General features: G+C 37.6%; 1 protein-coding gene across 9 annotated transcripts in view; it reads left to right on the top strand.

The window, feature by feature from the left end:
• The window catches only part of Mta3 (metastasis associated 1 family member 3), a 166,955-nt gene that overhangs the window by 102,377 nt on the left and 47,003 nt on the right, over nucleotides 1-17,575 (top strand). For 8 of the 9 annotated variants that reach the window (XM_048804472.1, XM_048804473.1, XM_048804471.1 and 5 more), the window contains exons 10-14: nucleotides 1,704-1,778; nucleotides 4,154-4,212; nucleotides 10,154-10,278; nucleotides 14,443-14,594; nucleotides 15,866-16,088. In XM_048804472.1, coding sequence (XP_048660429.1) covers nucleotides 1,704-1,778; nucleotides 4,154-4,212; nucleotides 10,154-10,278; nucleotides 14,443-14,594; nucleotides 15,866-16,088 — 634 coding nt within the window. The remainder of the gene's footprint in view (nucleotides 1-1,703; nucleotides 1,779-4,153; nucleotides 4,213-10,153; nucleotides 10,279-14,442; nucleotides 14,595-15,865; nucleotides 16,089-17,575) is intronic. The other variant, XM_048804468.1, reaches the window with a different exon arrangement.

Here is a 17,575-nt window from a genome sequence, read left to right as displayed (position 1 = left end):
TGTATATTCAGTCATTTGTACTGTTTGGGGCAGTGGAGAATAGGCGATGATCAGAACAACCACAGTCTTACCTTTGCTTAATATAGGGCCTGGAATGCTGAAGGATATTCCCCCCTCAATTCCCAATGTTCCTGTGCCACAGAGAACCTGCCTCAGAGCTGTTGGCTTCAAGAACTACTGGGCTCCCAGCTCTGTTCTAGCAAAATAGATGCCTGTTATACCATCCTTGCTACCCCTGGGAAAGATAATGCACAAGCCATAAGTGGAGACAGCAGAATCCATTTAACTGAACTAGTTTAGCAGAATGAAATATATTACTTGGTGTCTGAAGGCTCACAGAACCTCCTAGAGAGCCAGTAGTCCAAGTTTAGATGCTTCCCAGCTAGAAGCAGTGGCACAAAGAGTGCAGCCTAACATTGTAATGCTGAGTGGTGCTGGGCACAGCCAGTCAGGACTCAGAGGACTGGATAAAATAAAGCTGATGCAGCTGTGTTTACATGGTCAATTGGCTTCCTTTCCTGGTTACTTGGTTTCTAGGTAAATTAAAATTAAGGCCTTTTTCTCAGAAGAATAATAAATGATAAGAGTTCTGACGTTTCTTAAAAAGCCGAGGGGATTATACCATGACTATCCTATGAGGTCTTGCTTGAGGCTCCTTCACCATCTTCCACACTTTCAATTCTATTAGATGAACACATTGAATTAAAATAAAACTATTTGCTTTAGCTATGGTTCACAGCTTAGTGGCTGGGCTGATTGATCCTGTAAAGAGATCACATTTGTAACTGCTATTGGTGTTGCCACCCAAATAAGCTTAAAATAATTTCTCTAAAATCCATCTGTTTTGAGGTCTAACAGGTGAGTTAAATGGAGAGGTGATAGGAATGGCATGGATGTTGTCCAGGTTTCATAAGCAGATCCCAGGTATAAAGTCCAGGAAGTAGTTTTAACTTTCCAATTCTTATAATATGGTAGGGAAGTCAGAGGGCTGAGTCACCCTTATAAAATCTGCTGCCATAATTCAAGATTGTTTTATCAGCCATTCATATCATCATGAAAGTATGATCTGTCCTCATTTGCATCTTGGATAACTAACAGATTCCCTTCTACAGAAAGACATGTTAAATATATTCTTTGGTTGTAGGCTTCATGATTAAGATTTTTTATTTGGCCATTTTTGAATATTTATCAAAAACAGCTCAGGCTAGCTTGCTCTACTAATAAGAAGCACACTCAGCTGTGTTTTTTTTTTTTCCTTCAGAGAATTAGCTTTTTTTTTTTAAATAGAGTGGTTTTGAAAAGAATGGAAATATTATGTTCAGAGACCAAAAGATACTTAGTTGTAGCTGGCATCTTTGAAAAAGTAACTCAGGCTAAAGTTATTTAAATGTTATTTCTAAACTTGTTCTATATTTCCACATGTAGCCTGAGATCTTTCCTGAGTAAGTTGTGAAATATTGATAGTCATAATGTTTATAATTTTTAATGAATTAGGCAATAAATGGAATGTGTTATATTGGGAATTTCTTTGCTGAATGTGACATGTGGGGCAATTTTTGCTAAAATTAACTTCAGGGCTTTTTTTTTTCCTAGAATGAATCTTCCAAATGAATATTTACTCCATTATTTTTTAAAGAGGTGGTTTTAAAGAAAAGCACTTTATACAGTAGGTGGTTTTTATTATCATGTTGAATGTTTTTCAGCTCCCTTGGAAGTCATTGACTAGCATCATTGAGTATTATTACATGTGGAAAACTACTGACAGATATGTGCAGCAGGTAACTTATTAATATTGCTACCACCATGAGTGCATTAAAATGAACTGTTTATATTTTAATATTTCTTAGCAATTTGCTAATTTCACAATTGTTTGCTTTATCTTTCCCATACTAATTTTAACTCCATGATTTCATGTCTTTAAGTTATTATACTTAACATTTTCATGTTAGATTTCCTTGACCTCATCAATCATGATGATAAATATTTTAGAAAGATGACAGAGCAGGATATCACTAGAAAGGCATTATTTTCCTTGCATGTGACTGGTGCTTCGTCTGTTTGCGAGTATAGTTGATGGGAAATATCAGAGATGTGGCATTGCCACAGACCTCTTGAACAAGTTATTTTTATGAAGATTTGAAAGTTGAGACCAATGCCATCAACCTTACAATTAGAGATATTTTCAAATATCTCCTGAATTGTCCTTATGTGACACTTACGTGTGTATCTTGCCTGTTTTTTACTTTAATTTTAGTAGTCTTACTAGTTTGATGTTTTAGTGCTATACATGATATTTACATTTGATCTTAGCCAAAAGGCCGAGAAGTGATCCAAAATTATTTAAAAGTAGGGAATTTTTAATTTTTGAGGCTTTCTCAAATGTCTCAATTCATATAACATCTTCAGTTATTTATTTTGAATCATGTTACCTTTGTTTTCCTGAAACAAGCTCAGTCAGTATTTGTTTTATATTCTTGAAGTCACATGTCAGAACTTGTAAATAAAGATACAAATATTTAATGTAGATTCCCCGCCCCCCAAGATGGAGGTTACACAGTGGCAAGGTTGGGATGCAGTACAAATACATTTAAGAATCACTTTAAAAAGTATCACAAAGGGTTATTGAGGTCATGAACAGTGAATAGATATCCAAGGCCTGTTGAACAATTTCCTTTGTGAACATCATATATTATTCAAAAGGTGCTTATTTGAACATGAGTAGAAATGAAGGCAGTGGGTCTGAAAGGCTGTGCATTCTGATCAGAAAGGGTCCCTAAAGATGATAGAGACTGTGGCATCAAGGACAGTTGAAAATGTTTGAATAAAATTATTCCTAAAAATTTAAACTCTGTTCTAAAAGTTTCAGGTTGTCCCCTCACCATTTTTTTTTTTTCCTCTTACTGGGAAAGTGGAGGATCACCTTGTGTTCTAGCTGGTCTCATTTTTGAACATTGACCATATATTATTTTCCTTCCCTGTTTGCAGTCATTATTGTGTTGATCAGTGTCTGGATTTTATTATCTAATTTACTTCCCATTTCTTTCCCTGCACTTGGCTGCTAATTGATGTCAGTACAGTCTTATGGTGAGCTCAGCCAAGCTTTAAAGTTTTACTGCATGTTGCCAGGCACAGTGGTGCACGCCTGTAATACCAGCAACTGGGGAGGCTGAAGCAGGAGGATCCAAGTTCAAAACTAATCTCAGCAACTTATTGAGGCCCTAAGAACTTAGTGAGGCCCTGTCTCAAAATGAAAATAAAAAGGGCTAGGGATGTGGCTAAGTGGTCAGGTGCCACTGGGTTCAATCACCAGTACCAAGGAAAAAAAAAGTTACTTCATATCTCCCAATATTTGAGGGTAAAGGTTTATTTAATTTTACTTAGAATAGTGACAGTCTCTTTCTCTTTGATGGATTTTGGAAACTAATCATCTCTGAATATTTTTCTAAAAGCAGGTATTGTGTGTGTGTGTGTGTGTTGTTCCTTCCAGATAAACAAGTAAGAAAGTAAAAACAGTTTGTAAAAGTAAAAAATGTTTATATTTATTCATTTATTTGGCACTAGGGTTTGAATCCAGGGGTGCTATACCATTGAGCCACATCTCCCATTCTTTTTACTTGCTCTGTTGTCCAGGCTGGCCTCAAAGTTGCAATCCTCCTGCCCCAGCCTTCCTAGTGACTGGAATTATGGGCATGTGCCTCTTCACCATGCTAATATATGTCCTTTTGGGGACTAGAGGTATGTTTTAATGGTAGAGTGAGTATTTAGCATGCACAAGACCCTGGGTTCAATCCCTAGCACCTAAAAAATAAAAAAAATGGAATGGAGCTGTTCGTTGCTTTACTATAAAAATTTATATCTAGGGCTGGGGATGTGGCTCAAGGGTAGAGTGCTTGCCTGGTGTGTGTGAGGCTTTGGGTTCCATCTCTCGCACTGAAGAAAAAAAAAAGTACTATAGTTCTGTAACTCAGAATCTAGTGACTTTTCTTATAAGCTACTACAATTGAAGAATATGCATATGAAAGAAAAGCTTGTCTTAAAAAGAGTAAATTTTAATTTATAGCCTGATACTTTATTTTCTTTTTTTTTAAGACAGTGAAGTGGTAATAACTAATAGGCATTGTGTGTAAAATATTTTATCCATCTTTTGAATTAGAAACGTCTAAAAGCAGCAGAAGCTGAGAGTAAACTGAAACAAGTTTATATCCCAACTTAGTAAGTAATGAAATTTTTTAAAAATATTTGTCCTGCTCTTAATTGTATCGTTACAAACCATGTTATTTTGTTCACTTTCAGAGAAGTTTGAATTTCTTTGTGTATCTTACTTTCTTCCTCTACAAAGCATGACACTTGCCTTCTATTGTTATTTTTAGACAAAAAAAAATTTTTAAAAAAAGGAGGTAAGAGAAACCACATATAGACTAACCTAAGGACTAAGAAAAGAGAGCGTGTTTTGTGTTTCCAGCAAAACTGTAGACAAAGTGTCCAAAACTAACCCATGGAACTAACTCTGTATTAGTGCAAGCAAATGTGTTTCACAAAGCTGGAAACTTGAACTTGTTTGGGTGATGTTCATTGCCTCTTTGAGGTATGTCCTTTGCATTATTTGGTTGAGGATTTTGCATTGTTTTCTTTGTTCAAATGGTAATTAGAACTGTTCAATAAGTAATGGCAGGTTTCATTTGTTTTAGGTGTCTGGCATTCTTTTTAGTCCTTTGGGTTTACAGGTCATTGCCATGTCAAAATGAATGCCAGTTTTCTTTTCATTTGTTGTATTTTAGATGAATTACACAATTTTATTGAGTTCTTCAAAGATTGATTATTCATTTGTTAAGGAAAAATTAGTTTTTTGAACACTATGTATATAGTACTGTCCTAGATTCCTTGGGAATTAAAGTGAAATTTATTATAAATTTCTGTGTGCTGTTCCAAGATTTTTCTCATTCTTAGAGCTTAAATACAGTCATTTTATACTTTACCTTTAGTTGCAGAATTTTAATATATTGCATGATAGATGTTTTTTACATATAGAATGCCTCAAGGGCAGTGAATTATGATCTTTTGTATTCATCTTTTATCTCTAAGCACATAACTGTTATAATTTTAAAAACATGGAATTTATAGGTCCCTTATGATTATATCTCTTCTGCAGAGTGATTTTTTTTGTTCCTTTTCACTTACATATTGTATTTGACTGATTTATAAAAATACCACTTCCCAAAGAGGATACTGTTGCAACTCACATGTATTTGATTTTCATAAAGTAAGCATATCAACTTCCTTGTACTGCAGTGTTGCCAACATCACAGGGCTGGTATCTTTAACCATTTCTGACCAACTAACACAGATAGTTGGGTTTTTTTGGTTTGCTTTTGCAGTACTAAGGATTGAACCCAGGGGTGCTCTACCAATGAGTCATACCCCGAGCCCTTTTTCTTTTTTGTTTTTGAGACAGAGTCTCCTTAAATTGCCCAGGTTGGCCTTGGATTTGGGATCTTTCTGCCTCAACCCCCTGAGTAGCTGGGATAATAGGTATTTGTCCCTGCACACAGCCGGATAATTGTTGTTGTTTCCTGCTTTACATTGACTTTGGTGTCTTGATCTAAGCCATGGATCAGCAAGCTATAGTACGTGGGCCAAATCTGATCTATCTTTTTTTGGTAAATAGTTTAATTGAAACACACACATACTCATTCATTTATGTATTGCCTGCTTTCAGACTACAGTGGCAGAATTCAGTGGGTGCAACTGAAATTGCTTAAAATGCATAACTATCTGGCCCTTTACAAAAAAGGATTTTATATTGTTTTCTTCGTTCTAGTGGTAATTAGAATCCTACTTTGTAAATGTTCAATTAGTAATGGATAGGTTTCAGTTGTTTTAGTTGTCTAGAATCCTGTTATTATCCTTTGGGTTTAAAATCATTGTTATGTCAAGACAGTGCCTATTTCTCAAACCCTGCTCTAAGTGAATGGTTTTTATAAATCAAGACAGTTTCTAATCATACTTAAAAAACATATATTTAAAACATATCCAGTGTTCAAAAATATGCAACTGAATTACTGAGTTTAATAAGATTGTGAGTCTTTCCATAAATTTCCAAATTAACTCTGAAATGGGTTGTTTTCAAGCATAATAGATTGGGCTGGGGTTGTGGCTCAGTGGTAGAGCGCTCGCCTAGAACATGGGAGGCTCTAGGTTCAATCCTCAACACCACATACACATAAATAAGTAAAATAAAGATGTTGTGTTCAACTACAGCTAAAAATAAATAAATAAAATTTTTTTTTTTTTTAAAAAAGGTAATAGATTAAGAACTGGGTTGTGGCTCAGTGGTAGGGCGCTTGCCTCACATACGTGAAGCACTGGGTTCGATCCCCAGCACCACATAAAAATAAAAACAAATAAAAGTATTGTGTCCACCTACAACTAAAATAAATAAGTAATAGATTAAATTTGTTTTCTTCTGTCATGTTTTGAGCATGGCAGTCTCCCATATTCAAAACATCCTGCTCAGTGCTAGAGGTAACAAGGTTGAGAAGACAGACTGGCCTCTAGAGGGGGCAGGTAAGGGGAACAAGACAGTAAAGATGCAGCATGGGGAGTGCTATAAGGCGAGTTTATCCTTGGGGCCCCGGTTTAGTTGATGCTCCCAAGAAAGCCTTCAGGAAAGTGAGTTTGCGTGTACTTTGAGGAGAGACTGAGCAATAATGGAGGAACTCCAGGCCAGTGGGATCCTTAGATGGGAAGAGGCAGAGCACAGTTGAAGAGCAGAAAGGTAGTGTGGCTGGTGTGGAAAAGGTGTGGTGAGCCATGGAAGGCTGGTGATAGACAGTGGAAATGAATTTTTTTTTTTAAGAGAGAGAATTTTTAATATTTATTTTTTAGTTTTCAACGGACACAACATCTTTGTTTGTATGTGGTGCTAAGGATCGAACCCGGGCCACACACATGCCAGGCGAGCGCGCTACTGCTTGAGCCACATCCCCAGCCCAGTGGAAATGAATTTTGAATAGAGAAGTATCATGGTCAGATTTGCACTTGAAGATCACTGTTTAGAAAATGGTCTGGGGAAGGAAAGTAAGAGTAAGATGTACAGAGACCACTCCGGAGAGGAGAGGCAACACTGGCTTGAGTAGAGCCCTGGAAATGGTGTGATATTTGGAAGTGATTGGCTTTTGCTTGTCAAGATTGAATTCCAAATTTCTGGTCAGCACAGTTAGGTGGACTGTCCTGCTGTTCACCAAGCTCAGAAACCATGGCACAAAATCAGGTGAGGTCATTTTGAGTTGGCTCTATTCAAAAGAAGTGTTGGATATGCTATCAACATGTTATATTGGTCTAAACTTGGGAGAAGTCTTGAGCTAGACATAGAAACACAGCTAAATCAGCACACAGTAATTATGTTTGAACCATAGATGAGATTTCCGAGGGAGAGCTGCAAGAAAAGGGCTTTGGATCAAGTCTTGAATAAATTCAACATTTACAGATCAAATAGTGTATGATAGCTAAAAATGGATAGCCAGGTCATATGGTTTTACAGAAGCCAAGAGAGGAGTGTGTTTTAAGGAGGGAAAGAGATTTGTCAGATGTGAAAAAGAGCAGTTTAGCACTAAAGAGGTTATGGTGATCTTCATGGGAGTGGTGGAGACTGCATATGAGCCACAGAAATGTGGGCAGTAGAGAGAGAGGCCTGGAGAGTGTCTTAAATGGGAGAAATGTGTGTAACCGGTAGTAAGAGGAAAGGTCAGGGAAGAGAACCAACTGTACAGAGTTCTCATGAGGGCTGACACTGTGGAACCCAGAGCACAGAGGAGGAGGGTATGATCTAGGAGCTAGATAAAAGGAAGGGAAATTTCTTTCTTTCTTTTATTTTTTTAATATTTATTTTTTAGTTGTAGTTAAACACAATACCTTTATTTTATTTATTTATTTTTATGTAGTTCTGAGGATCAAACTCAGGGCCTTGCATATGCTAGGTGAGCACTCTAATGCATATGTGGCTCAGCATACTGAGCCACAACCCCAGCTCCCAAATTATTTCTACTTATTTCTTTTTGTGGTGCTGGGAATTGAACCCAAGGCCTTGTGCATGATAGGCAAGGTCTCTACCATTGAGCTATATCCCCAGCCTGGGCAATTTCATATAATGTGTCTTTTAAAAAAATTTTTATGTGTGTCTTAACAGTCACAAATTGTCACAATGATATCACTTGTCTCCTGAGATTTGATCTTTAAGTACCTGGTTTTATAGAAGATATTTTAAGTGATTCACGTGTGTGTAGTCTTGGCACCCTTATTTTCCTTGTGTTTATGATAATTAAGAACAGTCATTTATTCAATCAAATAACATTCTCACTTGAGCAGCTAAGTAAATTTGTGCTTCCTGTTATTCTTTTTTCAGGCAGCTCAACTGTAAATTTGTATTATCTCTTTTTCATCACATATTTTACATGTCAGAAATTTTCATTTCTGGGAATCTTCTGGCCAGTCATTTGACTTAAAGGAGCAATCATTTCTGTACATTTATTTTTTAAAAAATTGGTATTATATGACCTTGGAACCCTTGTTTTATTTTTTTTTAATATTTATTTTTTAGTTTTTAGCGGACACAACATCTTTGTATGTGGTGCTGAGGATCGAACCCGGGCCGCACGCATGCCAGGCAAGCACGCTACCGCTTGAGCCACATCCCCAGCCCCTCTCTTATTCATTTTAAACTACTACTTTTCATTCCATACTGAAAACTGTTTCAACTGAAAACTACAAGAGAAGCACCCTCTGTCTGATTTAACATGTTTTTAAAACCAGTTTGTTAGGGGCTAGGGATGTAGTTCAGTGATAGAACGCTTACTTAACGTGCACAAAATCCAGGGTTCAGTATCCAGTACTGCAGAAAAATAAAACCAATTTGTCTTAAATACTTTGGTGACACAGGTTAGAGGTATAAATAATAGCCCTGTTTTTACAAACTGGGACCTTAGTGCACATAGAGGTTAAATGATTTCTTCTGGTGGTGGTTGCAAGGATGTCAGTGAGAGTTACATTAATAATGTAGAAAGAAATCTTAAGTAGGGTCTTTGCTCTCAGGCAGACCAAGTCTTATACAGTAGACTTTGACTGTTAAATGGAATTGTGGGTAAGAGGAAATCCCTGAGCCAACTCTGTTGAGATTCCAAGTGTATTGGTAGTTGTGACATCTCATTGCTTCAGGAGCCATGGGGAAGCAGTGTGGTCTCCATAACAGAATAGTCTCCATTCATTCATTCAGCATTGATTTCTAAACTTGCTTATTTTCTGTCTACCAAATAGGAAAGTTCATCTAGAATGAAAGCTCCTCAGTGTAGGAGATTTACTAGGCTCTGAATTGTATGCAAAATGAGTCATGCCTGTCGTGTGCACCTGTGCAGTACTCTTGTGCATGCTTCTAAACACGGGACTTAGCCTGTTGTAGATGGGGACAAGTTAGCCATGTTTGCACAGGAAGTAGTAAGAGATGTCTGGACTGCCCATTTCTAGTGAAATGTGTAGTGGCTCTGTTGACTTAGTCTCTAGGAAATGTACATGTCTCCTTTTTCCTCCTAAAAATTATTTTCTTAAAAAGAAATAACTTGAAGCTCAAAGTTATTGGTTTTTCTAATTTTAAATGCTATTTAGGAATAGGGCAGGTACTTAGAGGCTCCTGAAGTGCTCGCTTACTGTCAGCGCTTGTGACACCCCCTCTAAAGCTGGGGTGCAGTCAGTACTTTCTCAGCAGCAGCAGAGGACAGTGCTTTCCCTACTCACACAGTGCTGCCTTAAACCTGATTTATTTTACCCCAAAATGATTCTGTTTGCTTAGAAGAATTTATGATAAGTGATAAAAGCCTGATAGCTTGTATCTTTCAAAAGTATCTGATGATATTCCAATGAAATTGCATTTGGACCGACAGAGATACAGTATTTACTTTGTTGAATATAAGGCATAAGAGATTTGTTGTTACATATCCTTGTTTTATAAATGTGAGTGGTTAATATCTTGCTTTTACCAGTTTCTTTCTTTTTCACTGAATCTTTTAAGGTTTATTTAGTTGAAGTAAATTAGTAAGGAGATGTGATGCTTCTTGCCTTGTTATACAAATCATTTTTATCACCTCACTTTACATCTCACTGAAAGCAGCAAACCAAATCCCAACCAAATATCCACCAGCAATGGAAAGCCTGGCGCTGTGAATGGAGCTGTGGGGACCACGTTCCAGCCCCAGAACCCCCTATTAGGGCGAGCCTGTGAGAGCTGCTACGGTAAGTTTGCTCCAGCTGGGCTTTGTTTTCCTGTTGGAGAGACCTGCCTTCTGTTTGTTCAGGGAACAGCCCTGCACTGTGGGGTGGGATTGGTGAGCATCGTGGGGTCAGTGCATTGTAGAGGCAGGGCATTGTCTCCTCATAGTGAACAGGGACCTGTCCTTGCCTTCTGCAGGGATTGAAGGGGCCGATCACTGGGTACTTATTCTGTGCCATACATCAAAGGTAGATATTGGGTTTCCTTTGCTTTGGAAGAGCTCTATTGTGTGTACAATGGCAGTGTTTGCTCAACTGTGCAAGGTTGGATTAGCTTTGGCCAAGCCATGGTCTCATGATACATACCAAATTTCCTTTTGGAGTTTTTTAGTATTATTTGACAAATTAAAGGTGCCTGGTAATTCTGTAGGAAAGGTTTATCTGGGGATAAACTGCTATTTCAGGGCACCAGTTTGGGAGATGTTGTTCTGTGACATTTGCTTTTGGCCTTAGATCCCTGCTGTTATTTATCTATGCTGGCAGTATTTTCTGTGCCCTGGGTGTTAAATGGGGATGGTGAGATGAACTGATAGGTTGTTGTTTACTTAAATTTCAAGCAACAATAGAATGACCCCCCACACACACACACCTCTTTTGGTACTAGGGATTGAACCCAGTTGCACACTACCACTGAGCTACATCCCTGTCTCTTTTTAAAAAGTCTTTTGAGCCATGCATAGTGGCACACCCCTATAATCCCAGTGGCTCGGAAGGTGAGTTCAAAGCCAGCCTCAGCAATTTAGCAACTCATTGAGACCATGTCTCTAACTAAAATACAGAAAGGACTGGGGATATGGCTCAGGGATTAAGTGCCCCTGGGTTCAATCCCCAGTATCAAAAAAAAGAGAGAGAGAGAAAAAATTTTTTGAGACAGGATATTGCTTAGTTGCCTTCAGACTCCTCCTGCCTCAGCCTCCTGAATAGCTGACTTGTAGTCTGAGCACCTGGCTAGTATAATCTCTTAATGGGGCATTGATGACATCATCTGTTTTCTTCCAATGAAGGTAGCCTGGGGTGGGAGAGGAAAGGAAGCACTTGTTTATTGAAAGTCTACCTGTACCCAGTGTTTGGCTCTCGGCAGTTCTTTGTGGGGGTAGATGAACCTACTCACTGCCTAGGGACATGGGAGAGGGACTTTAAGACTCAGTCTGCTCTATATCCCACATTAAGTGTCAGCATTAGAAAAGACTTTTAAAATCAAATCATATAATTATTTCTCTTGACTCTAAGGAAGACTTGAGCCACACCAAGTACTGACTTTCTAGAAATGAGACATGAACATGTGTCTAACCATTCTGTGTACCATCAGAGCACAAAGGAAATCAGTTTGCGAAAAAATAGATTCTTTTGGTCAAGATTTCATATGGATAGCATTGATAGTGCCTCTGAATTGGAAGTTCTTGGATTTTGAAATTCATTATATTTATGTGGAAATAAAAAGAACCATGCATACAAGTGGTAGTGGCTTAGTTGTTTTTTAAGATGGGATCTCACTATGGTCCCAGTCAAACTCCTAGAATCAAATTATCCTCCTGCCTCAGCCTCTTGATTAGCTGGTGCTATAGGTGCTCCCTACTGCACCTGGCAATCTGTCTTCTTTTTTTAACTTTCAGACCTTTTCTTTCTTTTTTGGCACTGGGTATTGAACCCAGGTGTGCTTTACTACTGAGAATATCCCTAGCCCTTTTTGGTTTTTTTATTTTGAGACAAGATCTCATGAAGTTGCTGAGGGTCTAAGTTGCTAAGGCTGGCCTCAAATTTATGATCCTCCTGCCTCAGCCTCTCGAATTCCTGAGATTGCAGGCACATGCCACTGTGCCCAGCTTTCAAATCTCTTTCACATTCATGTGTGAAATACTGATTTAAATACTTAATTGTCATTTTTATGTGTGTCTGACATACAAGTGATTTTAATTTTATATTTTTGATCAACATATTGTTAATATCTATCATAAAATGTATCTTAATATACATAAAAGATTTATACTAGAGCCAGATGCAGTGGAATATGCCCATAATACCAGCAGATTGGGAGGCTGAGACAGGAGGATCATGAGTTCAAAGCCAGCCCCAGCAACTTAGCAAGGTCCTAAGCAACTCAGGCAGACCCTGTCTGTAAATAAAATACAAAAAAGGGTTGGGGATGCGGCTTAGTGGTTAAGCACCTGTGAGTTCAATCCCTGGTACCCAAATAAATAAATAAATAAATAAGATTTATACTTACAGAATGATAGAATTTGGTGTTTTCTATTTGTCAAGTGATATTTACTTCTTTTTTTTTCTTTTTCTTTTGGTACCAAGGATTGAGCCTAGGTGTGCTGTATCCTCAGCCCTTTTCTTGTTTTGAAACAAGGTTTTGCTAAATTGTCTAGGTTGGCCTCAAACTTGGAATCCACCTGTCTCAGGCTCCTGGAATATAAGTGTGTGTCACTGTGCCCAGCTGATATTTGCTCTTTAATTGAATTCAAGTTAATTATACATCAAATTTTATATTCAGAATCCAACACAGAGCCATGACTTGATGCTGTTGATTCTTAAAATTTGTGTTTAAAAAATAAACCATGGGCTGGGGATGTGGCTCAAGCGGTAGCACGCTCGCCTGGCATGCGTGCGGCCCGGGTTCGATCCTCAGCACCACATACAAACAAAGATGTTGTGTCCGCCGAAAACTAAAAAAATAAATATTAAAAAAAAAATAAAATAAATAAACCTGGTAGACACAATGGCACACACATGTAACCCTAGCTGCTTGGGAAGCTGAGGCAGAAGGATCACAGGTTCAAAACCAGCCTGGACAATTTAGCAAGCCCTAACTTAAAAGGGTTGGGAGTAGGGGGCAGTGGTGCCCACCTGTAACTCCAGCGCCTTGAAAGGCAGAGGCCAGAGGGAGAATCTTAAGTTTGAGCCTCAGCAATGTAGTGAGACCCTGTCTCAAAATAAGAAAAAGGGCTGGGGGTGTGGGTTGGTAGTGAAGAGCCTCTGGGTTCAATAATAATAGTGAAACATAAATAAATATAAAAACTTGACTTAATATTTGTTTCGAATTATAAAAGGGAAGGTTTTTAAAAAGGCTTATATTTGCAAGGAATCCTCTAGAAATAAGAAGTACATATGTTACCAATAATCTACAAGTCAGTAAATGTAATAGTCACTATATTTTCTCATTCTCTTTCTTTTGGAGGGAGGGGCTAGTGATGTGGATTGAACCCAGACACATACTAAGCCTGAGCTCTGCCATTGAACCTCACCCTTAGGGCATATTTTGTCGTGGTTGACATTGGTTTGTAAAGTGTTGACACCTTTAATGTACTATCAGAACATTTTGATCTGATGAAGGTAACTTACAGATCAGAATAAGATTTTTCCAAAGAAAAGTTAGAGTTTTTAGGTACTTAGTTCACTTAATGTTTCAACATCAGCGTTTTCAGACCTAGACTTGGATCCAAAAAAATCATGGGTGTGCTTTTAATGTTACATCGCACCAATTTAAGCTGCAAAGATTGCTTCATACCCACCTCACAGTGTTCAGTCAAGGAATGAATCTGCTGCAGTTTAGGTCTTTGGTTTATTGTGATGGTAATGGCATGTGCTCACTTGATAGGGATTGATAGTCTAAAAAGTAATTCTGGTTTTAAAGGAAGAAATCCTAAAGTAAGTATTTGTTGACTAAAATAAAGGAATGGCAAAGAGATTCCTGTTTCCATTAGATTCCTGGCTTTATCAATGGGACATCTCTGAGTGCCTTAAACCCCTGGAGTGGTTTCTGAATCTGGGTTTAGATTTTAAATACTGTAATAATTCCTCTTCTTCCTTCTCCTGAAAACTTTTTTCCAGAAATGTGCATAATAAGAGTATTTTTAATTAACACAAACTCCCTAACAGCATAATGCCTACTATAGGAGACTCCACCTAACAGCCTCTTAATAGGTGCCACAGACACTGGATATATATAGTAGAAATAAATATTTGGTTTATTGAATCCTGAGTATTGAAAAATATGTGCATATATTATGTTTGGCTTTTAAGCTAGGGAAAGAAAATAACATTGTAAACTAAAGGTGACTTTGGGATATTTGAATTGATGTTATAAATTTCCTTGCATTCTTTTTCTTCTTCCTCCATCTGCAGCTACACAGTCTCACCAGTGGTATTCTTGGGGCCCACCCAATATGCAGTGTAGATTATGTGCAGCTTGTTGGCTGTATTGGAAAAAATATGGAGGCCTGAAAATGCCCACCCAGTCAGAAGAAGAAAAGTTATCTCCCAGTCCAACTACAGAGGTATGTGAGCTGTAGGCTTTTAGTACTGAAGTGTGTCATTCATAATCTTCAATAGTGAGCTCATTCCTTGGGAATTTAAATTATCCTATACTGTACTAGCAATATAATGGAAACACAGTATAGGATAATTTAAAGATGAGTAAAGCTGTTTTTATAGCTAAACATAGCACCAAGGTATTCAGAGTGGGTGTGGAGAGAGGAGCAGGGAAAAATCAAATGTTTTCAGGTATTCAAAATATTAGTCTTGTGAGATACTCAGAAAAAAGAATAATGTGTGTGGGAGGTGTTGACATAAATAGAGAGCTTACAAACTGTTTTAATTGCTTTTTTAAAATAGTTTGTAACCTTTGACTACTTTTGAAAATGTCTTATTAGACTAAATAATAAACACAAATTAAACATTTTCTGTGCCCCTAGCTGTTGTGGAGGGACAAGAAGTTCTTGGACGCAATCTTGAAGGAAATAGTAATTGAATATGATTTTGATAAAATCCTCAGAAATTAATGATGTCAGGCACCTATGTCTGCCAGAGGGAAACTGTTCTTTTTCATTGCTGATGGGATATCAAGACTCCATATTAAAAAATCCAGTGATCTCATTGACAATCTCCTTACTATTATGTATGCAATTTGGGATTGTTTGTATTATACTCTCCACCCTTCTATATCATAAGATTTATGTTTTCTATCAAAGTTAAACCTGTAACACAAAACAGACGTGTTTACTGTAACTTAAATGTCACATGTATAGTGGAGCCATCTTAAGTTAGGAAACCATGTGGTCAGAATGGAGCCATTTTTAAATTCCCCTAAAAGGTATCCAGTCACAACTGTAGCACTTTTCTATGCCCTTGCCAATTTTAAGTTGGCTAATCTTGTAGATTGTACCCTTGAACTCTTCCTATCAGAGCAAAAGAGAGAGAGCTTCGTTAGGGATAAAAACTGGCCAGCTGCCCTTCCAGGTATGGTCTGCTGGCCAGGTTCCCTCTGGGGGTGCATCCTTCTGCGCAAGTACAGTTCTCGCCTTGCTGACCCACTTCTAAGCATTCGTTTGATTTCTTGCAGTTCCTCAGTATTTCTAATCTGTACTTCCTGCCTTCTTCTCCAGAATGCTCGATTTTTAAAGTCTTTCTTTTAGGGGCAGGGTCCTAAGTTATAGATGCATCAGAGGATGATTTGAATTTCAGGCTTTTCTTTGAGCATGGTGCAGGTGGTAATGTGTTTTTGACAAGTTCTATTCCTTTAAATGTTCATTGGTTTCTGATTTTGCAGGACCCCCGAGTTAGAAGTCACCTGTCCCGGCAGGCTATGCAAGGGATGCCTGTCCGAAACACTGGGAGTCCAAAGTCTGCAGTGAAGACCCGCCAAGCTTTCTTCCTTCATACTACATATTTCACAAAGTTTGCTCGTCAGGTCTGCAAAAATACCCTACGGTTGCGGCAGGCAGCAAGACGGCCGTTTGTTGCTATTAATTATGCTGCCATTAGGGCAGAATGTAAGACGTTTTTAAATTCTTAACCTTATATGTTGTGCTTTTTTGACCATTTTCTCTTCCTTTCTCTCTCCCTCTCCCTCTCCCTCCCTCCCTCCCTCTCTCTCTCTCTCTCTCTCTCTCTCTCTCCCTCTCCCTTTCTTTTGTTTGCAATAAACATAAGTTCTGTGTACAGCCTTTTATTTGTTTTTTTGTTTTTGTTTTTTTGTTTTTTTTTTAAAACATTGTTTTTGTCTGCTGCCATTTGTATCATGCCAACCCAGGGGGAAAATCTCTGTAAATCTTTATCAGAGTAGCGCTCAGCAGAAGATTGGGAGATGACCCTATCCAGTGGGGTTTTGTGATGGAATTGCTGAAAGAGCCCTTATTGAAGCACTTTTACCTCTTAGGTAGTACTGCAACATAACCCCTGAGGATGGTGTTATAATGAAGCTCCCTATTTGAGACAGCACAGTCCTGTCATGTGGATTCATTAGGCTTAAATAAAATTAATTTATAATCATTAGAAATTGTATGTCTTTGTAAACCTCTCATTTTCCCAAGAAGCTTTTGCAAATCATACAATGTTATTGAAATTTATAGTGCTTCATAACAAATGCTGTATTTATTAGAAGGTTTAGCAAATTATAAATAAATTATAAAATCATTTTTGGGTGAATTTTCTGAAAGTGCACATTTAGTTTTTACAATGTACGTAGCCTCTAAATTTGTGGTTGAGCAGTCTTATTTGTCTGATTTGGTTTCCATTTCATAATCATATCATATTACCACATAACATTTACATGATTCATTGCTCATTTTCAACATATTCAGTCTTGCTTATGTTTCATTTTTTTTTGTTAGAACCAAAGTACTATGTATCAGTGAACTGTGGATCGTTCTGCTACTATCATGTATCTGAAAACATGTACATAATTTGTGTGTTAGCTCTGTGGTCACACTCCTCCTGGAGTAGTTTTTTTTTTCCCTAAGGGATGAGAAAACCCTTGTCTGGATTAACAGAAAGTCTTAAGACGGTCAAATGCTTTATATGTGAAATAAGAAATCTCATTATAAGATGTTCCACTTTAAGGAGGATGTCCGTGACAGGAATGATGACCGAAAAAATATTTTTTGTTTCTAACAATAATGTTCAGTAGAAACTTGGAAGTTGAAAGGCTTTAAACTTAAAGATAAAAGCTCTGTAAGATGAAGAAAAGTACTTTGTAAAGAAGGGAAGTTGGCTGCAGTGTCAGTGTTGCCCTAACATGTCGGAGTTCATGGACTCATGTTATCACTTTCTTCCCCATTTTAAGGAACTGGAGAATAAATATATTTGTCCAAACTGTTCAGTTAATTTAAAGCAGATATATTTATATATAATTTCTTAAATAAAAAGAATAATTCAAACCTTTGGGAAAAAAATGAATGAAATTCTTCCATTAAAATTGGCTGGGATTCTATATCATCTTTGTTCCTATGAATGGAAAAGAAACCATCACCAACTAAAT

Source organism: Marmota marmota, unplaced genomic scaffold (assembly GCF_001458135.2).
Source record: "Marmota marmota marmota unplaced genomic scaffold, marMar, whole genome shotgun sequence".
NCBI lineage: Eukaryota > Metazoa > Chordata > Mammalia > Rodentia > Sciuridae > Marmota > Marmota marmota.
Note: the sequence above shows the minus strand (reverse complement) of the source record. Positions and strands in the feature narration are given on the sequence as shown.